The sequence below is a fragment of the Protopterus annectens genome, chromosome 3.part0 (genome assembly GCF_019279795.1).
Source record: "Protopterus annectens isolate FY-2018-M chromosome 3.part0, PAN1.0, whole genome shotgun sequence".
Lineage (NCBI taxonomy): Eukaryota > Metazoa > Chordata > Ceratodontiformes > Protopteridae > Protopterus > Protopterus annectens.
In genome coordinates, this window is record NC_056731.1 from 878059651 (window position 1) to 878085249 (window position 25599).

A 25599-nucleotide genomic window follows, 5' to 3' on the forward strand; every position below is an offset into this window, starting at 1 on the left:
CTGGCTGATACATTCAGCTCAGATCTTACCCCCAGCCCCCCCCCGCTCCCCCAGGTGAAATCCTCTCCAACATATTCCAACAGCTATTAGCAGGGATCATGTGCTGGCAGCACTCACTAAAGCCAACAGCACCACCTCTGTGAGTCCCAACAACATCCTCGGTTGCCTCCTCAGCAGTCTACAACACAATCTATCAGGACTACTAGAGGCAATCTTCAACCATAGCCTGGAAACAAACAAATTCCCAGTGAATGGAAGATCACAACAGTCATTCCCTTTCACAAGGGCAGACCATCAACCGACCCTGAGAACTACATACCCATCAATCTAATGAGCCTAATATGCAAAGTCATGTAACGAATTATCATGGAAATGATAAACAAGCACATTGACAGCCTACAGACATTGGACCTATCCCAGCTTGATTTGACAAGGGAAGGTTGTGCCTACTTAACCTTGTTTTTGAGAGGGTCACTAAGGCAATGGATGAGGGTAAAAATACTGCACATCTTGACCTGTTCAAGGCATTCAATACGACACCCCACTCAGGCATTGTTGACCAGCTCTATGAGAGCTTACTACTTACTGCTCTATGACACATTACTACTGCATGTAGAGTTGGTATCTCATCTATTTTGACATTGTAGCATTTATTTTAATTGTATTCTGCCTGTCATTGTTGATCTTGTAACACTTAAAAGACTTTGATTGTACTACATGTACTAGAGTTTTTTCCCTGGGCCTACACTAAAAAAGGGCCTTTGTGCCCAACCAGACTTCCAATCACAACAAATGTAAAATTCAGTCTCCTACAGGCTGCTGAGAGGTGATCTTACCCTAACTTACAGGGCTTCCTCAGACTCAGCCCTGAAGGATCTGTTGCACATGTGCAGGACAAACAGCAACAGAAACTTTAGATCCAGGCATCTGAATTTCACTTGTGACATGTACAAAATGTGCTGAGGAGACAGATATGTGTCCCAAAGGATCCTATGGAATATCCTCCCTTCCATGTAAAACAGAGTTCAGCCCTGACCCTGTTCAAATGAAACCTTGACAACTGGATCAGAAATCATAAATTTAACCCTGGTGTGGCCTCTATGTCCCTTTTGGACAGAGTCCATCAACAAGAAAATTATTTTCCTAAATAAAACAAACCCTTAGTTGCCTCCATACTAACATGCTTCACTGCAGTAGAGCCACCCACAATACTCTGGATCCAAATGGGTTTGTGGTGTGCAGCTAGGCTTGAAAGGGCCTTACTGGTTGTTGACCAAGTAACAACCTATGAACCTATATTTTCAAGTTCTGTCCACACCAGTTGTAACCATATGTGATGATATGAGGTAGTGCCAGCTGTGCCGGGGGAGTAAGGCAGTTCATGTGTAACATATGTCAGCATAGCTAGCTGGAGGTTTGTAAAGAATTATATGTCATTTGAATATCAAACTGATTTGTACAGATGCGTGTGTTAAAAATGTATTTATAAAGTTGCTTATGTTAAAAATGTATCAACAGTAGGTCCTACTGGACAGAAAAGAAATATACATGTATGTCAGACTGTATTGTTGTAACTGATGAAATGTATATATTTTAACAGAGGATACTGGAAGGGAAGGGGTTAAGCTCAGCCTAGCCAACCATAAGAAAAATAGCCTGAAATTAAATGACTTGGTTTAGGCCATACAGATTTTATTTCACAGGTCTGAAAGCAGTTAGAGATTGGCTTGTTGGTCTCTGTGGGGAGGGTGGAAGTTTTGGAATTGTTTTACAGTTTTCAGATGCTGTAATAAATCTTAGCTAAGGTTCTATGTGTGCATTGTGACATATCAGTGCCAGATCCTGGCTCAGTTTCTAGTGAGGGGGTAGTATGGGAACCACAGAGTCAGGTGACCAGATGTGACATCATTCTTGAATCAGCACTGAAATTGTATTTGAATACTAGTGTGAGATATGATAAGGGCACTCTCTTTTGGGATCTGACATGACACTTATCCACCTTCATCTTGCCTTGCTTTAGTAAGTAACTAGGTAACAGTAATTTTTCCATCAGTTAGCAAAATATAGTGAGGTTAGCTAAATGTTATCTTTGTGTATCTGTCTGAGTCTTTCCACCTGTGTTTTTTAAATTTCCTGTGACTGAAACTCTGGTGTGTATTGTAAATAGATATTCAGTATTTTCATTTTTTTATTATTAAATATATCTAAATCCTTAATTGTGGCTGGTCTTTTAGAAAATATTTAACCTTTGAGAGTACTTGCATTTATTTAGTGGCACTGTCTCTCCACATTTCTGAAAGTCTTGCTTTGTTAAACACTACCAATTGTATAAATATTAATTCTACTAAGTGTAATGGGTACCCTGGTAAGAGCCTTAAAGTAGCTGGCTTTGGGTGTTCTGGTGGCAGTAAATCTACCTTATAGTCTGGGTGGAGGTGGCAGAGCAGGTAAGATATGCCAGCTTTTCCCAAGTGTGTGTGTGTGTGTGTGTGTGTGTGTGTGTGTGTGTGTGTGTGTGTGTGTGTGTGTGAAAATCAAATCTCAAAGAGTGTGTATGACAGCTACTTTATGAGTGCACTGATTTCACAGAAAAGGTGATGAAGGACTTTGGCTTGGAACACTTGGATAAGGACTCAGCTCTATAGTGGTCACTGGGGAGTCTTATTTGGAGGCTGGAGAGGAAGCCCAGCCCCAGGACTGGAGTGTGCATTCCCTGTGTGCCCTTAAGGGAAACTGTACTTGGTGCAGAGGGTTGCATCTGAAAATACTGTGTGTGTCTATTTTTTTTCTCAGTGAACGTTGACCACTGGTGTCAGTGGTGAGGATTGAGGCTCCTTGATCACTGGTCCTGAGGAGAGACATCACAATCAGCATAGCTGATTACCCATTTTACATCTGAGACACATGACCCAAACTAAAAAGGCCCTTGTACAGCCCCCTGTTAACCCTCATCAAGAAGGATAAAGAACTTGCCATCATGGCGTTTTGCATCATGTTGCTTAGCTAGTGCTCTAACCACTGTATTATGTACATGTGGCATTTAATACATTTGTCATTTATTCTCTTATACAGAACAGCAATGAGTGCTTTAGTAAGAACAAGATAAGCAGCATGCATTGTTAGCTCTTCACTAAGTTCTGCTGTTACCTCTTCAAAGAATGCCACAGGATTCAAAAGACAAAATCTTTCCTTAGCACACCCATGCTGAACTAGATATAACAGAAGTAGCTCTGTGAATTATTTTTCCTTTCTCTCTTTCTCTGCCATTTCTGTCTTTTTGTAAATAGCTTCATCATACTAATTTACTTACTCTAGCAGCATATGCAAATGGACATAGGCTGTACAACCTGATCCATTCTGCCTTAAATCAGCCTCGTACAAAATATATTTACCTAACTCTTGTCTGTCTTCTATAAACAGTCTTTTACATACCTTCTGTTACCTGTACTATAGTCCTTCCTCTGCATAACTTAGCTGTAATAGAAACAATTGCTTGTGGTTGATGGAATACTGGAGTTGTTTCTTCTGTATGCCATTTATGCATGATTACATGAACTACAGCTTGGCCTCTCCTACCAATATGTTATGTAAGCAAAATACTTTTGCCTTCCCTGTCTTTCGTAAACATACTAGTGTACTCATCCTGCTACCATTTGTCCATAGGCACAAACTATCCATCTTGGTCTTTTCTATTTTATTTTTTTTTTAATTTATCCATTCTATTTGCACTGAAGTTCAATGTCTCAATTTCATCTATACTCACACCGATGTTAACAATTTTTTATTTTGTAAATAGCTCCATTCTACTTATGTTCATATATATTTAACTACCTTTTCTAAATAAACTGTTGTGGTATTCCTTTGGTGTCTGCTCCCCTCCATATTGTAGTTGTTACATTATTTGTTTGAATGTTATTAGACGGATCTCAAGGTGTTCATATTTAGAGCTTGCGTCTATGTTTTTTCAGTCAATAAAGCATTTTAACATTCCTCTACAGTGTACATTACAGAATTTGAACAAGTCAGCTCGTACCAAATATAGTTTTATTTATAAATATATATGACATAGTTATATATAGGATTTCTTACAGTTTTATAGTACTAATGAAACCGATTAAAATAGAGATGTGGATCCCATCCGAACCAGTGACCCTGTTTGGTCTGTGTAAGAGGAAAGGATAGTCATCAATAAGTTTATAATGTCTTCACTCTGCATTCAAGTGTCGCTTCCATGAATAGCCATGTCTTGAAATGAGCTGTAAAAGAGTGCAAAGGAAGTAAGTTTCACCACTGCCATTAAAAGACATTCCACAACTCATGACCAGTGACAGATAAAACATTAGAGCTCTGCGCTGTGTTCTACAGATTACTGCAGAATACCAAGAGATAGTAGTATAGATGCACTAGACCTATGTGGCTAGTTCGGCCCAGTTAGTTGTCCTAGGTATATGAATTTATAAATGAAGGTGTGAGTTAGGAACTTGGAACTTACCATTACAATGTGTTTTCTGCAGAGTGATGCAGTAGTGGTCACTCATATGAGAGTTTGCAAAGAATCTACAAACTTTCTTCAGACGATATCTGAAGCTTTGAATGCTGTACTTGAATATGACTGAGGCAAAGACAAGGTACATTAAATTGCAAATATTAACATACATTTACCTATAGCATATTTTTCCTCATTGGTTAAGAGATGGCCCACTTTATGGTTTGTGCTGAGTTTACGTAATTGTTTTGCATATGTGACTAGCAAAAAGTAGTCATGGGTTATGCCAGACCCCATAATATCTGAGCAGTTTCACCCCTTCAAGGACCCAGCATCTGTATAATATTATGTCAGTGTTGACGCACTTTGCAGAAACACTTTTGCATGCCAAGCAGTATTGCCTTGGTCTTCAGTAGATTGACTCCTTGTGTAAGCTGTTCAAGCAAGGTGTAAAAGTCTATCAGGTCATGTTGTGAGGTAATGCTGATAACAAACTGTGATTGGTCAGATAACCAGATGGCCATATGATCGGCATAAAGTTGGATACTGATATTTGGAAGGTTAACAGGGACAGTTTTAATAAAGTGTGATGATAGGCAGTACTGCCAGCTATGCCAGAAGAAGTAGGGCAGTGGATGTGTAACATATGCCAGCATATTCTAGCTGGAGTTTTGTAAAGAATCATATGTCATTTGTGTATCAAACCTGATTTGTACAGATGCTTGTGTTTAAAAATGTATTTATAAAGTTGCTTGTGTTAAAATGTATCACCTGCTGGAAAGGAAAAAAACTGTACATGTATTATTCTAACTGAATTAAATGTATGTTTTAACAGAGGGTACTGGAAGAAAAGAGGTTAATCACAATCCAGTTGCAGCAAACTTTAAAAAAAATAGCTGAAATTAAATTAGGCCATAAAGATTGTATCTTACAGTTCTGACTGCAGCCAGAGACAAAATGTCTGTGAGAAGCCTGGCTTAGTAGCTGTGTTGGAGGAGTAGAAATGTTAAAATGGAAGCTCTATATGTGTGTATGGTAACACATAGGTGCTAAATCCTGACAGCTTCTATCAGTGGGGGCTGCGTGGGAACCAGAAGTCAGATGAAAAAATGTATGTGATGTCATTCTGTACCGAAATAATGTTTTAATATTAGAGGATACTGAAGTCTCAGGAGCAGTCTGTTCTTGGAACCTGAAGGAAGACCACTCACCCACTTCATCTTGCATTGCTCTAGTAAGTGACCAGGGACTAGTACTCTTTAAATTAGTCAGGAAAATATAGTCAGAATAGTTAAGCATTGTTTTTTCTGTAACTGAATCTTTCCAGTTGTGTTATTTTTTAATATTTACTGTAATTGAAACTGGTGTTTACTGTAAATAGAAATTTAGTATTTTCATGTTCTTTTATTATTTATTATTAAATATATTTAAACTTCTCATTGTGGTTGGTCCTTTAGAGAAATATTTTAACCTTTGAGAGTATTCCTGAAGCCTGTCTGCTTGGTCAGCATTACCATTTGTATTAATATTAATTTCATTAGTATAATTGGGTACCCTTGCAAGAGCCTTAGGTAGCTAGCTTTGTGGTGCCTGTTGGCAGTGATAACTACCTTATAGATTGGGCAGAAGGGAGCACAATGGGTAAATCTGTGCCAGCCTTTCCCAGGTGTGTGTCAGGGTGTGGGGGTGTCAGCTACCTGGAGCAGGAACACAAACACTGGTTTCACAGATAGAGTGGTGAAGGACTTGGCTTGGGCACTCGGCTGAGGAATTAACTCTGCATCTGTACCAGTGAGGAGTTTTATTGGGAATCTGGAGGGAGACAGATAGACACTCTCAGACCCCAGGCTAAGTGTGTGCCTTGTGTGCTCTTAAAGGAAATTGTGCTTGATGCAGAGAGGTCTGCATCTGGAAATACCGAGTGTATCCATTTGCATTCCAAGTTAATGTCCCTCTCCAGTGTCAGTGGTGAATATGCAGGCTCCTTGATTACTGTCCCTAAGCAGCCTCCTGGCTGGTATGTTAACAGTGATGTAAATAGTATGGCTGGTTTCTTGGAAAGTAGTGCACTATAGGATTCACTGCAATTGGGGCAGTTAGTGGATTTATGTGTGTGTGTGTGTGTGTGTGTGTGTGTGTGTGTGTGTGTGTGTGTGTGTGTGTGTGTGTGTGTGTATGTACGTGTGTGTGTGTGTGTGTGTGTGTGTGTGTGTGTGTGTGTGTGTGTGTGTGTGTGTTCATTTAAGTTTTCTTAACCAGGTTAGCTCCTGGCCCACTAGGCCTGTGGAGACCTAAATTGGCCAGGGCATGACCAAGGAAATTCGCAGATTGTTTTCAGTAATCAATAGCTGCTGTGGAATATATTAATCCACCTGAGCTACCACCAACTCAGGGAAATGAGACTTTGGTTTAACATCTCAGCCAAAGGATGGAACACTCAGGAGTGAAGTAAACCCTGTATGCTGCCCTGCAGTGTCACCTCTGGAAAAATTAACCCATTGTTTTCTGACCTTGTAGTATCATAGGCAAGTGTACTACCTTTTGTGCAACTCACATTGCTATGTAGAGTGTGGGAAAGGGCAGGTACATAAACAATAAAGTAGAAGATTATACTCTGAATCAGAATTTGTGTTTTGACTTAAGACCCCTTTCCAGCTTGCAGCCATATAAGCAGTTGTACCCACTGGCAATGTAGATGCTGAGTCAGTGTGTATTTTCTTGCCCTAGACCCTCCTCCAAGGGCTGATGTGCACTCACAAAAGTGAGGGCCTTCTGTGCTCTCCTGTCTGTGCATGTGTTGTCCAGTGCACACTCCACGAATGTTGCCACATAAACGTGGCTTGGTAGCGCCAAGTACATATCCACAGTCCATACTCTGCACGCCTTGCACATAATAGCCACCTACCTCACCCAGGTAGGTGCTGACACAGTTACAAGCCAGATATAATAGCAAATCAGAATCTGCAGCTCACTACTACACTCCCTCATTGGATTCTCCAGTGTCCAGGCCAATAGTTTATCCTTTGTCATTCAGGGCAGAGCCAGCTACCCTCTGCAGCATAAAACTGATCCAATAAATTTGAAATAAAAATTGTAGGACAAGTAGAATTAGAAAATGTAAAATAAATTAACAGTGGAAAACTGTAGGCACCTAAGAAAACTTGTAAAAACAACGAATACCAACAGGTGAATACTGTAGACACATAAAAATGGTACCAAGCAGTAAAAACCAAAAATCAAATATTTAATTCAGTAAAAATTAGGAAATGTACCAACTTATAGTGTAGCTTATTTAGCTAATGATGTCCTTGCTATCAGTTCTTACAAAGTATTTAGACTTTATGGCACATGATAATACATCAAATAACTGAGACAGTGCACACTTAAGGTATGTTAGCACACATCCTTACTGCAAATGGTAGATGTGCTGAGTTATTGCTCCTGTATGTTGATGAATAGTCCCCCTATCACATGAAAATGCTGATAAAGTATTAGAATATCTGTACAAAAATGTGATATTGGTCAAGATAGTTCTGTCAGCACTAGCATGAATAAGCCACATCAATCTTTTGTATGGAACCTGCTGCCTCTGTCTGGCACTCCACTTTACAAAAGAGGCCCTTTTCAACTCTTAGCAGCATGAATGTCAGCCACATGTATGTAACTAAGCATGTGGAAATAAAACCTTTAAAATTTGATAGATGGCATCACACATTTTACGAAAGTCAATCCTTCCAGCATTGCTCCTCACCATCCTTCTGTCATGTAGCATTAGTCAGAGCTAATACTGCTTGTTGCATTGAAGTTTCCCTCAGGCTCAGGGCTGCTGTTTGCTTATTTACTCTGCAGAAGACTCCCAGCGAATTATCCAACTGTCATTCCCATTTCCCCATCCATAAACAGTGCCATCAATGGAGCCTACATTTGTGACATTTCATATGGTCAATGTATGGATTTCTTGATGTGGGACAGTATCACATGTGGTTAGTTTATTATGGGAAGCTGTTGCAGAGGGTTATATCTCCCTACTCTTAAAGGGCACCAGTCCTGAGTTGATTATGTTTGCAGTGGGAGTACCAGGAATGTGGGGGTTACCTCATAAAAATATATATTTTTTCAGTTAATAAGACTTTTGACTTAAAACAGTTAAACATTAAACATTGAACAATAAGCATAGAAAGTTCACTCACCAGACTTTCATTCCATCAACAGGGTAAGTAACTACTTGTCCAACACTTCCCCGTCTCATACAAGGAAGTGTTTCAAACCCACCAAGGTGAGGGGGCTTCGCCCCAACACCCCCCCAACATGGAGGGACTTTGCACTCACACCCCCTTTCTATATATACTAACTCCGAAACCACACCACAGTGGAGAAAAGGGGTTTGAAACACTTGTGTGTGTGAGATGGGGAAGTGTTGGACAAATAGTTACTTACGCTGCCGATGAAATGAAACTTCACTGAGTGAACGTTTGATGCTTATTATTCAATGTACAGCCATTCGATGGTTAGCCCATTCGATGGCTGACAAAAGACCCCATGACATATATTGAGCCAGACTCAGCTCTGCCAGTCAGAACATTATTCACCACCAAGAACATCCTTTACTTGTTCTTTCATCATATATACATATAACATTCATAGTAAGTGGTTCTCCCTACAAAGAGTATATGTTATGCATGGAGTTACTAAAGCTATAATTTATTTATATAAGGGAGCTTTACTTGTTCATAAATGGTTTAGCATGTATGCCAGACCTGACAGAAATACACCCTACCTCAATGAAAGACAGAAAGGCAGGAAGATAGAGAGAGAGAGAGAGAGAGACAGAGACATAGAGAGAGCAATAAAGCAAGAGTTAATGCAGAAAGCAGTAGAACAAATCCAAAAATGGCTACTTCTTAGCCCATCCCCCTGGGATCAGTGAATGCTTTTCTGGGACTCTTCCCCTCTGCCATTACTCAGAAGTGGCTGCTGAGGTGAAGAGAAAGTAACAAAGATGAGGTATTTGTAAAGAGAAAGATTCCACAGTAGTAAAAGAAGAAGAAATTAATATTGTCTCATGTATTTAACTCTATAATTAGAAATAGAATTAGTGATCCTCACCTTAATGCGTCAAAAACAATCTTTATACATAAAGCTAACTCAGACCCCCAAAGCCCGGACAATTACAGGCCAATAGCATTAATAAATGTGGATATGAAAATTCTAACTACCATTATAGCATGTAGGTTAAAAAAAGATTATGATACATTTAATTTCTAAGGAACAGGCTGGATTTATGGCAACTAGACAAACTAGTCATAACACACTTACACTACATAATATGATGATGTATGCTAAACAAAACAACTGTAATATTTATGCCCTTATAATAGATGCTCAGAAAGCATTTGATAGAGTGGACATAAACTTTTTGTTTGATGTGTTACCTTATTTCAATATGCCCCAGGAATTTATTCAGATATTACAAATATTATATAGTAATCCGTATACTACGTTATATATTAATAGGAGTTATTCTAAAAGAATACAGATTAAAAATGGTACACGGCAGGGTTGCCCTTTGTCCCCCTTATTGTTTAACCTTTATTTAGAACCTCTATTTTTATATATTAAGCAAAATTTGTATCATAATGCACCAATACTTTATAGGAATAAATTATTAATGTCGGCATTTGCTGATGATCTTATTATTTATTGTACAACCCCAATTTCTGATAGTGAAAAGATATTAAATGTTATAAACAAATTTTCAGAAGTCTCTAATTACAAAATTAATTTGGAGAAAACTAGTATTTTCCCGTTAAGAACCCCTAAACTTTTTTCATTAATGTCCCTGGTGGGGAAGATATCATGTAAAGAAAATATTAAATATTTGGGTATTAGCTTCTCTACGGATAATAAGGATTTTTATAGTAATAATATTAAACGAGTATGGGAACAAATAGTAGCTGATTGTGGCAGATGGAGGAATTTAAGACTACCGGTATTGGCAAAAGTATCAATAGTGAAAATGAATATATTACCATGAATGTTGTATATCTTTAGGTCTGCTCAAGTATCAATTTCAAAGACAGTTTTTAAACAAATTCATACAGATCTAGCTAAATTTATTTGGGAGCCAAAGAAAACTAGAATATCATATGAGAAATTAATGACCCCGAAGAGTAGAGGAGGACTTGAGTTACCGAATTTTGAAGTATACTATTTAATTGTGAACGCCAGCAGGAGTTTAAGAATTGCTAATTACGATGTAACTAGTACAAAGTGGATACCAACTTGGGTGGTCCTGAATTACAAGCATATTCTAGATCGGAATATAAATCCTAAAGCTTTACCCTTTTTGGGTAAAAATAGTTTGATAAAGTATGGGATTATGGACCACTTAAAAACATATGTGTTATCTTTGCAAAATTTATTCCAATCAGTAGACTTGTTGCAATATATGATGGTTTTTCAACCTTTCCATAGGAATCCCAATTTTAAACTAAATAATCAGTTGATTGATCTTAGTAAATTCCCATTAATAGTTAATTTGACTCTGATTGATGTTTTTAATAAATTTAATTTATCGGCTTCGCAAGTTAGACAGGAATTGAACCTCCCTAAGAGTTATATGGTTATAATGAGACAAATCAGAGAACTTGCTCTGAGTCATTTTGAAAACTTTAAACCTGTAGCCGGAATTGTGGATAAATGCTCTGAATTGTGGCAGGCTCTCCAACAGGAGGTAAAATTTATAACAAGAACAAATGAATTAATTAAAGATTTAAAATTCCAGGATAAAATTCTGTTGTCAGGGTATTGGGTAAACAAAATGACAGTATCAGATAATCAGGTATTAAAAGCAATTGATGTAACAATAAAATCGGTCTCTTTTCAAAAATTGATGTATACGCAGTTGATGATTTGGAATAATGCTTATTATACACGTCTTAGGTTACATAAATTCAATCCTAGGAATTCTCCAACTTGTCCATATTGCACAAATCAAACGGCGGATCTTTTTCATATGTTCTGGAGCTGCAAGTATATATATAAACTTTGGAACTCTCTTAGAACACAACTACAAAATATGGGTTATCAAAGTTCAACGTTATCATGGGAATTTATGATTCTACATATTCCTCCAAGAGAGCTCTCTAGATTGCAAACTATAATATGTATGAATATTTTTTTGCTGATGAAGTTGTATATAGCTACAAATTGGTTAGAACCAGATAAGACATCATGGGATCATTTTAAGCTTGTGGCTATAAAGCATATATTAGCACATAAATTACTCCTGAAGCAAAGTAACAAAAATATTAATAACCCGAAAATATGGGAAAAGGTTTTTAATATTATATTAGCATAATACTGTTATTAGGAATATATTAAAGTTTGGATGTATATGTAGGGGAAATAATGTTTTGAAACCATGTATGATATGTATGGACGCAAAGTACTTCTACAAATGTGTTGGCTTTGTTTTTTCTTCCCTGGTGTTTTATTTTTTGGAATAATGACGATTTTTATATGGAAACATTTCGTGTAGATATTGTATATAGTTTTGATAGTAATAGTAGTGAATTATGTGTGTGATTTTATTGTATTTGGAAAATATATATCAATAAAAATTTATTATGGAAAAAAAAAAAGAAGAAGAAATGATAGGCCAGTTTTGTGATCACATCTCTGTGTTCATTTATATTTGAACAGTGTGCAGCACAGATACAACACAAAGCAAAGGTTATTCTATTTAAAACAAGGTTCCTAGGCTACAGCTTTTATAGAATAGAGATGATAAATGTATGTAACATATGTAGGCTTTGCACATTCCCCTGGAAGCACTAAACTGGCATGCATAATGGCACATCAAGGCTTACCACAAACCCCCTGATTCTACAGGTCTGATGATGGCACTGCTCTTGGTGCATTCAACCCTGGACTTGGGGGAAAAATGAACCCCACGGCTCTCACCCGGAAGAAGAGAAATGACTGATAAAGCAAAACACATTCCAAAAGATCAAAAGAGAACAAACACATCTATAACATATTTTTTTCATAGTTCCCCAGTCTTCACCAAGAAAAAAACAAAATCTACTAATATACATATTCTAAGTGGCTTGTAGTGCCACTTTCTCGTTCCAGATATGAAACACTTTTAAAAATCATGTGCAATTTCTGCTTTCTTAAGTCATTGTTTTTAAATATGCTGTGATTCTTCTAACCCATCCTTGGGATGGCTCCGGAAAAGAATAGTGATCAGTTCAATGTAGTTTTTCAAATAAAATTTTTCACATAAATCTCCAAAACAGTAACACAAGACATGTTAAGAAAGAAATGTGGCCACCAGCAGTTAACATAGAATGAATTATTTTTTGCCAGTTAAGTTAATTTTTGAATAACTTTTCCTAGAATCATTGTTATTTTCCCATTATGCATTAAATTCAACACAAAAATGAAAGCTAACTGAACTTATGTAATCAGTACACGAGTGTCATCAGTTAACAAACGCCTGCAATTATCAAAGCATACAGAAAATATGTGAAACAGTGAGAAATGTTTGTAGACTGTTACTGAGGAAATGTGGCACCATTAACAGACTTAGCAGGACAGGATAATGGACAGACATACTTGTCCACTCTTTGTGTGGGATCCTAGAAAGATGCATGTAGAAAATTATCAAAACTGATTAGGCTATGGAGAACTGATTGTTAAATATTGCATTTCATGATCAGCTAACAGCAGACAGGTTATAAATCAAGCAGCAACAGTAGTAAGCATGTGTCCCTGCATGCTAATGTCCTGAGAAAAGACTAGCAATTCTCTCTGAGATGTAAGCAACAGGATGCTCATACCAATGTCACTGGATAAACTGGTGACATGGCTGCTAAGAATCAGTAACAAAATTCTATACAAAAACTGAATCAAAGGAGACCCAAGTTTGATCACAGGCACTAACTGCTGAGAGGTCACCTGAGCAGATAGGAAAACAATGGAATTTTGGGGTCTGCATATCCCTGAGGAAAGGTAGGATTCTTTGATTATGTCTGCCACTCTCTCAGTCAGTGAAGACAAGGAGGGTGTATAGCATTCATTACAGAAATGCTGGTCATGCACCCGTAGATACCATAGGATTCAGCAGTTGTTTAATTATGCATTGCATGACTGGAGATGAGTTTAGGACTAGGGCATAAAACAAATGAAGTAGCTCCTTGGCAGCATTATGAGCCAGTACTGAAATGCCCTTATATCTTCCCCAACTCTAAATATCAAAGTATTCACATCGAAGCAGAAGGCTTTAGGGATCTGAAGATCAAAGTGTGGTATTAGATGGAAGAGTAAAAAAAAAAGAATCTCTCTTTCTCTCCTTCTGCCTCTTCTATGTAGATGAAGGTGTGTGTATGTATGTGTGTGTGTGTGTGTGTGTGTGTGTGTGTGTGTGTGTGTGTGTGTGTGTGTGTGTGTGTGTGTGTGTGTGTCTGCATTTATATATTTGCTGACCTGTGGCCAAATGTTGTTTCCTGATCTGTGCTCAAATTTTTATTTCTGTTCTAAGGCATTTGGTACAGCACTTTAGATTGAACTAACTTGTTCCACATAAGGGGTCCATTTACAGCCCTCTGGGCAGCAGAAAGTTTGTAGTGAACTTATTCCAGGGTGGAAAATCTCATCTAACAGTTTTTGTGTTATCTGATTGTCTCAAGGCTTGGCTTTTATCTTGCTGGTATAAAAATACTGTATTTGTGTGAATCATTGCTAGAAGCTCCATTGTGCCTGACTTAGAGTACTTCTCAAACAATCAGGAAATATAGAGCTGATAAGTATATTTTTTGCACTTTACCTTACTGTTCAGTGTTCTGCACTTTCTTTATTTTTGCTTAAATGAATTATCTACTTATCTGTCGTATCTGTGTTTACATTTATATATTTGCTGACCTGTGGCGAAATTTTGTTTTTCTCCCACCCTCTCACCCAACTGCTGTTGTGTTCTTAAAGTTGGTGGCTTTCGCAATTGCCCGCTCCACTGTAAATTTAATCTGGGACACTCCTCTCAGTCCCATCTCATTAGCTCACTCTACCTAATAAAGAGATCATTTGAGAAGGCTAAACCCCTTTGAATGACCTCCTCTTCCTCCTCTCTCCTTTTCTACTTAATAAAAAATTATTCAGCTGCTCATATATTTCTGTATTTGTATTTCTTCCTACTACTCTGTCACTTCATCTTGCTTTTTCCTGCTACTTGCTGCTTGTTCTCTAAAGTGTTAAACTGTATCTTTTCTGTTGCATTTATTACTGCTTGTTTATAGCCTGTCTAAATTAAGTGTTATTCTAAACCTCTTAGTTTTGGTTTAAGCACTTGGGCTTTAGGCCCACCCCTTAGCTCTCCCTGGCCTTTCTACCTCAGATTCTGACAAATATGGATGGACAATTTCCTACAGTTTCTCCTGCCAGTCTAGTTGATATGGGCATCCTGAGACAGTGTAGCAACTGCATCATGTATATGGACAACCATCTACTACTACCACCTAGGAACACAATTTGTGAGAGATGCAAATTACATTAGGAACCTAGAGTCCATGCTCTCTCCCTTTCAAGCCAGTATATCTGGCACCAAAAAGGTTGTCAACACAATCGGTACACCTCAAATACCACCCACACCCACACAGCACACACCCACATATGCGGAGGTCCTCAACATAAACATACTCAAACAAAGGAGACCTCCGAGGCAAAAACATACACATTCTCCACAGCCCTCCACACCATATATCACGCATAGTCCACACACCTGTATTTCACAGCCACTAAAGCTTCACCATAAACCAACATATTAGTCATAGGAGACTCCATTGTGAGACACACAGATGTGCCTTTCAACAGGCTGGATAAGGAGAAAGTCACGGTTAGTTGTCTGTCAGGTGCCAGAATCCACCATATCACATACACCCTCAAGTCTCTCAACAACAGATACTCTTATGACGCTGTTATAGTCCATGTTGTCATGAATGACTTGAGAAGTACCTCCCTGGACTATATGAAGAGAGACATGATTGAGCTTAATGATTATATGTCCCAGGCAGGTATGTCCCTAGCCTTAAGCAGTGTTCTGCTGTCACCCAGAGTGATGCCTCAATACAAACAGAAAATGATTGACTATAACAATTGGCTTAGTATCTGGTGTCATTTCATGGGATCCAGTACCTGACAGCCTGGGAAGATATGATCGACAGACCACGATGCTTTGCCAGACATGGCTTGCATCTGTCTCACCTGTGCTTCAGGCTTCAGGCAATGGCTTTTGCCTCCCCCATAGTGCCTTTTTTAGGAAAAGTGATGAGGTTAAAACTAGCAACATAAACATTTCAACAAAACACAAATTAAAGGTCATGTTGCTAAATGCTAGGAGGCTAAACATGAAACTGCACTCATTGCAAGCATTCTTAACCCTGGAAAATGCTGGCACTTGTGCAGTCACAGAAACCTGGTTCAAAGCTGCAGAGAGCACCCCAGCATTAACTGGTTACTCATCCTATCATACAATCAGACTCGAAAACATGGGCAGTAAGCCAAAGGAGGTAGAGTTTCAATATATATTGAAGACATATACAACTCCAGGCTGGTCAAACAGTATGAAGCACAGGAGACACTCCAGGTGCAGTTAACCATTGACAAGACTCCTTTTCAAATCATCGCTAGCTACCAGCCCCCAAGTCTGATTCAAGATGCCCATTTTGCCTATCTGGACCTGTTCAAATCGATCAAGATTCAACACTTTACCCTGATTCTGGGTGACTTTAACTACCCAAACATAGATTGGAAGAACTATTCATGCCAGAACACAAATGCCCAGAGATTCCTCAATTTTGTCAACGCAAACACCTTGGAACAGCTAGACGATACCCCTACAAGAGGTGAAAATATCTTGGACTTGGTATTAACCAACATGAGTAACCACTGCAGCATCCCTACAGTATAATCCTCCCTGGTAAGATCTGACTATAAAGCAGTCACTTTTGAAGTCAACATCTCCCACAACCCCCCCCCCCCCCCAGCTAGGGTCAGACATAAAAACTTCTCCAAAGCTGATTAAAGCTTTCTTAGGGATGGTATAAACAGCTTCACAGCCCCTTCCTCCTCGGTAGAAACTGGCACCAATATCCAAAACTACACCAAAGCACTATAGAAACATTTATATAGATGCACAGAATCAGAAATACCTGACAAGACTAAATCATCCTCCGCAAGGGAGAGTAAACCTGTCTGGTGGACATCTGCAATAAATAAACTCTATAACAAAAGTAAAAAATTGCTGTCCAAGAAAAGAAGGAGCAGGTGCCCAATTGGAAGCAATGTCTCCTTAGTCTGAACAAGCAAATAAGAGCACTAGTGAAATCTTCCAAAGCAAACTTCTAGTCCAAATTGGTCACATCTAATAGAGACAATCATAAGGCCTTTTTCACGTATGTCCACAACCTCAAAGGAAGCATCCAGATCTGATCAAAACTGGTGGTCAAAGACAACATATATACAAATGCCATAGACACAGCAAACTTACTGGCTAGCAGATTCAGCAAAACCTACACTCCTCTGTCCCCCAGTCAGTAAATCAGGACAAACCCAGTACCTGCCCCCTTCCTCTTATATCTAGGGATCAAGTTATCACTGCTCTCTCAAAGGAAAAAAATACAGCCTCCATGGGACCCGATAACATCCCAGGCTGCATCCTACATGAACTCAGGCAGGAACTTCCAGCACCATTAGGCACCCTATTCAACCAAAGTATGAGTTCCGGCTTTATCCCAGCTGAGTGGAGGACAGCCACTGTCATCCCTTTGCACAAAGGTGGGGTGTCCACCAATTTGGGACATTATATACCCATCAGCCTAACTAGCCTGATCTGCAAGGCCATGGAAAGGATTATCATAGACCTCATTAACAAGGACATTGGTAACCTCCAAACAATCAATCCCGCACAGTTTGGCTTTGTCAAGGGGAGGTCATGTCTGATAAATTTGGTCGACGTCTATGAGACATTCACCAAAGCCATAGGTGAGGGGAAGATGGTGCACACCACCTACCTTGACCTGGCCAAAGCCTTTGACTCTATTCCCCACTCGAGCATAATAGATAAACTCTCTGAACTAGGCATCAATCCATATATTACCAGATGGGTAGCAAACTGGCTCACTGATAGAATCCACGTAGTCAAAACAGGGGAAGCCACCTCAAGCAGTAGACCTATAACAAGCGGCGTACCCCAGGGTTCAGTGTTGGGGCCTCAGTTATTTGGGATGTACTTTTCTGAGGTGTGGTCCAAAACTAGTGGGCTATGGCTGACCAAGTTTGCACTTGACTGCAAGCTGGGTACTGTCATCAGTTCATCTAGTGATGTAGACATCCTCCAAGTGGGTCTCAATCAGACAAATGACTGGTGCCAGAAATCAAGCTGAATACCAAAAATGCATCATCATCCCCTTTGGGGAGAGTGACATCCCCACAAATTATCACATTAATAACAATGTCCTAAGCAACCAATCAGTCACGACGGATTTGGGCACCCAGGTTGATAGCAACCTGACCTCTGACCACCATGTTGCTGACATTGTATAGAAAGCCTTCTACGTGACCCACCACATAAGTAAAGGTATATCATCCAGGGACAAGGAGGTCATAACATCCCTCTATTCTTCCCTTATAAGGTCCATTACTGAGTATAATGCCCCTTTTGGCATGTACCTTGCAAAGCACATGCAGCAGCTGGAGAGACCACAGAGGTTGCTCACCAGGAGAATCCAGAGCCTCAAACATCTACCCTACACAGAGAGGCTAAAGGCCCTGTCCCTCTACTCATTTTCATACAGACTCCTCAGAGGTAACCTCTGTCTGGCATACAAAGCAATCACGGACCCCGCTTTGATAGGACTGCTGCATATACTCAAGTCAAGCTCCACTCGAGTAACCCACATGCGCAGCCTCAACCTGGTCTGGGACATCAACAAGACTTGTTGGTGGGACAGATTTGTGTCCCAGAGACTCCACCATCTGTGGAATAGACTCCCTCTCTATGTCAAGCAAAGTACCTCTTTACCCCTTTTTAAGCACAACCTGGATAACTGAATGGGAAACGGAAAATACACCCCTGAGATTTCACCTGTGTCCCTGTTGGACAGGGGCATCGGGTGCTGACTTGTCTAAACATGGGCTAAACTCTTGGCTAGGCTTATAAGGGCCTCAGGGACCAACAGGCTAGTAGCCTCCTATGATCCTAAGATCCTATATATATATACAAATGCACATACACACACACACACACACACACACACACACACACACACACACACACACACACACACACACACACACACATACATACACACACACATACACACATACACACACATACACACACATAGAAATATACAGATATAAAAAAAATCCTACAACTTGTATGGGATGTATCATTTGTGTGTTAATACTGCATACCACACACAGTGATAAATTACTGGTGGTAAGACTACTGGGTGAACTTGTCTGAAGGCTGGGAGGAGCTGCTGGCCAATGTTTAGAACAGGAAAGGCAAAAAGGAAATGAAAATGAATGTCTTAACACTAAGATAAGGAGGATGAAATTTCTACTTATGTTCAATTTTCTTCTATTGGTATCTAGTGGAAGTTTGAACATAGCAGATACTGGTATACAAAACAGATTAATGAGATATAAAATTAATGTTTTCCTTTTCCACAGGACCAACTTCAGCTATCACAGCAAGGGCTCTCAGCATCCAAAATCTGAAGAGCAATGAAGCAGCACTCAATGTAGACAAGCTGGAGCAAAATGACTTAGTGGAACAGATAAGGAAGGTGGACACAATGATAAATGATATGGAGATGAAGGTAAATGTTCTAAGGTGGACTGTGGAAGCCAAAGGAGAAGAATGCTGTGATCTGGTCAGCAATGATACGTCTTCATTAGCTTTGTTAACCATGGAAGAGAATGATGACCAGCAATGTTGTGACAAAGGACAACTTCTCATATCTACAGTGCTCATTGGGGTAGTATTTGTTGCCATGATGCTATCCATATGTGTACTCTAATTCACCTGAGCTTTAGACAAAAACTATACTAAAATGAAATCAATATTTTATGAGAACCCTGACAAGGGAAATGTCGAACTGCTAACAAATAAGAATTATAATATCTTTTTAGGATCTACATTATGAGCAAAATAGCCAAAACTAGACACAGATGGCAAAATGCATACATAATAAAAAAAAAAAACTTGCTTAGCCTATTTTTTTTAATTCAGCTATGAGCTAACTGTACTAAATCATACGGAACAACCGAAAGTATTCATCCTGAAACATGTCATGCAAAATCACTTATGTGCAGTTACTGTACCAGAAGCCTGTTAGGAAAATAAATTTGTATTTTGAATATGGACTTGTTAACTGAAATGCTTAGAAAGCAGAGGAATAATATAGATAAAACATAAAAAAAAATCTTGTGAGCATGCACATTAGTATTGTTATTATATACTTGCAGTTTAGTTAACATCATATTCTGATTATATACAGCATTTTCTTTCTCTCTCTCTCTGTATATATGTATATATATATATATATATATATATATATATATATATATATTCACAGAAACTAATGATCTAATGATCCAGTGTGTGTGTGTGTGTGTGTGGGGGGGGGGGGCTTTCTAAGCCTAGCCAAGGTTTTGTCTGAAAGAATAATGATGTCCTGTATCCAAACAGGAGATTGAGGGCCAGGCATTTATAAGCTACTTCTGTCCATAAGGTACATGAGGGCCAGGCCCAGTGTACATTTCCTATTCCCCATCTACTGGTCTAGAGTACAGTTAAATTGTGTAACAGATAAACTCAGCTTCACATAGATGGGATGCCTGTTCCATAGGAGGGGCAGTCTCTGGGACACATATCTGTCTCTCTCCAGCATGCTCTGTTTTAGTCACAAACAAAAATTCAGGTCCCTGGACATTGTACTTCTAGTACTGACTTACAATTATGTTGGAGATTCATAAGTGTAGGGTTTGCAGATGCCTTGTAAGCCAGGTATAGATCACCTCTCAGCAATCTATAGGAGACAAAGCAGAGGGAAAGAGTTTTCAGGTGCTCTGTATAAGGCAGGTTTGCTACCCCTTGTATTCTTTTTGTAAGGATCCTTTGATGTCACTCTAGTTGCTACATATGCCTGGTCAGGTACATATCAAAGGGGGCATGTACTCAACAATTGGTCTGATAACAGCAAAGTACAATGGGATAATGACCTCTTTAGACCAAGATGCCATGTCCTGACTTATAAGTTGTGCAACATGAAAGGATTTTTTCACCACTGTGACCACGTGGTGGTCGATGTTAAGGCTACTGTCTATGTGCATAGTCTGATCCCTGACCACTGGGTCAACATATTATTGACATGGTAGCTAGCAGGGATAGTTGACTTCCCAAAGGGTACAATTATACATTTCTTAGCAAAGAGCTTAAGAGAGTGACTTTGACACCATTTGTTAGTCAGAGGTAGGCATTCTTGAAGAATGCTGTTGTCTGCAGGGAAGTCAATGATAACCCTCAACACAAGGTATTGGGAGCAAATAACTAGAAAGGGAAAGGTAATAGAATGGGAAGAGGCCAAATATTTATTTGGACTGCAGGTTAGAGATTGCCTTCCCTATCAAGGATTGATATCAGAGTATAGGTAAAGGGAAAGAGATAGAGGGTTCCTAAAAGAAAGACCATATATATATATATATATATATATATATATATATATATATATATATATATATATATATTTTCCAAATGTGCAACAAAGTCTAGAAGATTTAGGAAATTTGCTTGTAAGTATTTACATATATGTGCTTGTTAGTGTTTACATAGGTATTTTTATACCCCAAGTAGACTCCAAAAAATTTTTCCTCAGGTGGATAGCAAATGTTGGAGATGTGATGAGTATTGAAGAGGTAGCTGGAAACATATTTTTGGAGGTGTGATCAGCTGGCAGACTTTTGGGATTCCCTGCAGACCGCTCTGTCGGAGATGCTGGGTGAGCAGATTGGACTGACTGGGGAAATTATTTTTTTGAGTTATGCTACAGAATCGGAATTGCCTAGACATAGTAAAGCCTTGCTGATTCTAATTATGTTGGCCGCCAAAAAAAGCAATTACTAGAAAATAGAAATCAAAGTCTACACCAACTTAAGGAGATGCAGTGAATATAGTAACAGAGATAAAAACAACTGGAACTGGGATCTTTAGTAAAGATCAATGCAATGTTTTTGGCCTTGGAAAGTGCATTGATGACCTGCTCCCTTGTAATAGTTGGGGGGATTGCAGTATGTGGTATTTCTTTTGGGCTATCAAGAGAGAGTGGAGGGAGAAATTTGAGAAATTTGAGCTGTACCAGTTAGCCAAAAGGCTGGCCTCTGGTTCAGTGTGGATGATGCAATTTACAATAACTTCTGCACATTGCTGATATTTCCCTTGAGGTTATAAGCATAGCTCTAGAACACTTTATGGCTGTCCTTTGCCTGAAAAGCTATTTTTTCCTTCAAATTTTGCCTTTGAAGTATTAATTAACCCTCTTAGCTGCCTGTTTAAATTTGTCAGAGGGGCTTTTAATATATTGGGCTTTGTTCCTCCTACACTTCACCAAGATTTTGTTTCTTTTGTTGTATAACCAATTGATATTATGATTCCACCAGGGTGGCTTGTCTTTTTAATTTGTCTTATTCTTAATATAAATGGGTACAGCTCACTCGCTACAGCTATCAGTATGACTGTGCAGGAGTTTTGTAAATAGCTCAGCATATGCTATTGTGTTTACTGGGTTTGGGGGTGCTTGAAATTTAGCTAAGTAGAGAGAGGTTAGTCATGGAAGAGTTGCTAAAGGTTTTGGTTTCAGTTGCTCTCAGGATTTAATTTTTATTTCAGCAATATTGCCTTATAGTCAGATCAGATGAGTGAGGACATTACACTGGGTGAGAAACATTGCTACCCCATGTTCATGAGTACAAGGTCAAGGATGTTTGTACCCATGGATGGACCAACTGCTCCAGGATATTAGTATTAATGAAGTTTAGGAATCACTGAGCTGGTCTACTAAAAGTGGTATAGGATTCTCAATCTATAGAGAAGTAGTTGAGATCCCCCATGAAGATGATATTGGGTTGAATGGTGAGGGACTCTAGTACATTTAGATAAAGTAGTAAGGGTTTCCTGGGACATGGAGGGGGAACATATAAGTTGTACCAATATGATATGAGAACATGTTTACTGTGAATTGCATACGTATGAGTTCCAGTGGATCATACACTTAGCTAGTCTGGATGTGAGGTTGTTTTTAAGATAGACTGAGACTCCTCCACCTTCAGTTCTCTCCTGTGCAGTAGCTAGTCTAAAGGTGTGAAAGGCATTATAACCTTGCACTACTGGGATACTCTCAGCAACTTTAAAACATGTCTCTGGTACTACACGGATATCTACACTCTCCACAGAGAAGAGGGGTTGCAGGGAGTGGAGTTCCTTGTTAAGACTTTTAGTACTGAGCAGTACTACCTTCAGATATTCATTCACAAGTCCAAAGGCCTAGAGCTGATAAGTTCAGTACATCACTGGCAAAGTAGTGTGGTTTGTCAACAATGACCTCCTAGGGCATCAAATATTGTACCCTCTTGGAATGACACTAGAAGCCAAGCCTATTGCTAAAATCAGTAATTTTCTGTTGGTAACGTAATATCATCTTTGGAAAAGGTAGCATGCTGCTCAGTGCCAGACTCATACCTACCTGAAACACATAATCAGTGAGGTCAGTCATGTCTCACTTCATATAGTTAAGGGAGGTATGTCTCACGTCATTAGCACCCACATGGACTATGACTGAGTCATACTGGCACCTGTGGTTCAGTTACCTGAGTACCTGTGTGACTTGACAGATCCTAGCCCTGGAAAGCAAATAACCATGACTTTTCCCTTATTCAGTCTGGTGAGGGGGACATCAGTGTGCCTCACTATAGAATCACCAATGACCAGGACATTTGGCTGTGTGCTGATTTGCCTTAAGAGCTTAGCAGTAGAGACACTGCATACAGTGTTACTATGTGTAGCTGTGGATGGTGTTTTAAGAGAGTGTTATGTGATGGCTGAGAACCCTTTTTTTGACTTTGCTGTGCAGGAGGTCTTAGTGTTTTACAAAATTACGTGTAATTGTTTCAATATAAATAGTTTTAGGGGTAGGGTCTTTACCCTGCAAGTGGTACTGACAACCTCTATAGGATTAGTTTTGGTTGCATGAAAGGGTTTTGCCTCCAGCATTAAAGTGTATTTATACCTCTCACATACTTTACCTGTTTTATTAAGAATACGTGGGTTGTCAGTGTACAAGAATCAATTGCTAGAATGCCACAGAATACCCATGTCAAACAGACTGGCCGCACAGAGTGTCAAGAAGTGCATATCCATGACTACTGATCTGCTAGGGAGGAGTGAGGGAAATTTAAATACTGAATAGTTAAAAAATACAAGGAACTTGATGAGTAATGCTCAACTATTCACAAACTAGATGTTCTGCTAGACAGTAAGGGTATTATAAAGGAAACTTACACTAAGAGAGATCAGTGTCTACACAGATTACAAGGGGGAATTATGCTGCAAGATATCGGCATTTATACAAATCACTGCTAGGCACCACTGCACGGAGAGTAGCGGTTCTAACTAAAAACCTTCATAAGGTCATAAAATGCAAATATTCAGCACAGAAATGCTCAATATATGCAGATTTGATAAAATTTGACAAAACAATTTGAAATGCAAGTGCAGAAATAGTGGATATGGCAGTGTAAGTCTTCTATGTTGCGCAACTTATAAACAAAGGTATGGCATCTAAGTCCAAAGAAGTCATTGTTTCACTGTATTTGGTATTCATCAGACCTATCACTGAGTACAATGCCCCCTTTGATATGTACCTAACCAGGTATATCCAATAATTGGAATGTCCACAGAGGTTCCTCACTAAAACAATACAGGGCATATGTAAAATGTCCTATGCAGACTGCCTCAAGGCCTTATCCCTGTATTCAGGCTTTTGAGGGGAAATCTATGCCTGGCATACAGGGCATTGTCAGACCCCATTCTGATGAACCTCCTGCATATCCACAAAATAAACAAACAAAACCAGAATTACCCATTTGAAAGACTTAAACCTTGCCTGTGATATAAATAGGAACTGCTGGAGAGATAGGTATGTATCCCAGAGACTACCCCATCTATGGAACAGGCTCCCCATCCATGTGAAGCAGAGTTCCTCCCTAACCCAGTTCAAGTGCAACTTGGACAACTGGATGGGAAAATGAAACTTCATCCCTGGTTTGACACCTATGTCTCTAATGCAAACAGGTAACCTGTAAATGGTTAATCTCCCAGGCCCATGCTTACATTTATCAAGGGTATCAGAACTTGTCAGAGAAGGAAATTCATCCATGGTTTGGCACCTATGTCTCTAACAGACACAGACAGCCTGTAAATAGTTTATCTCCCAGGCCCCTGCTTGTAAATGTTTTATCTCCCAAGACTCTGCTTACACTTATCAAGAGTACCAGAACTTGTCAGAGATTTGGGATGCATGCCTAGGCTTAAAAAGGCCCTTGTGGTTGTTAGTGTAGTAAACACCTATGAACTTATTAACTTGCACATAAGTTATCAGCCAAGTGTTGTGCAGTTCTTAAACTTGAAAATCATGGACCAGAAAATGAATCAGATCCCCTCTACTCTCACTGAAGTATAACCAAGGTATTTCTAATTAAAGACGGTAAAAAATGTCAAAAAGTGTAGATATTCAACACAGAAACACTCAAATAATGCAGCAAAAACAAGCACTGAAACAGTGGATATGGTAATGTATGTCTTACCTTTTGTACAGTTTAGCAGAAACCAGCAACATTCTTTTTCTTAAGAATTGTATTTCCAAACATAGTCAAATACTTCAGGCACAGATATTCAAATTTTAAACAAGCTAACCCTCTAGCCAATCAAATAAAAGCACAATAAGACTTAACACCAGCAATTCCCAGTTCAGAAGGGCATGGACTAGCCTCTC

The 25599-nt window shown here is 39.1% G+C and overlaps 1 protein-coding gene across 1 annotated transcript in view; it reads left to right on the top strand.

Moving 5' to 3' along the window:
* Positions 1-19572, top strand: part of LOC122797288 (regulator of G-protein signaling 9-binding protein B-like) — a 114131-nt gene extending 94559 nt beyond the window's left edge. The window contains exon 3 of the mRNA XM_044066127.1: positions 19223-19572. Coding sequence (XP_043922062.1) covers positions 19223-19572 — 350 coding nt within the window. The remainder of the gene's footprint in view (positions 1-19222) is intronic.
* Positions 19573-25599: the final 6027 nt, after the last annotated feature.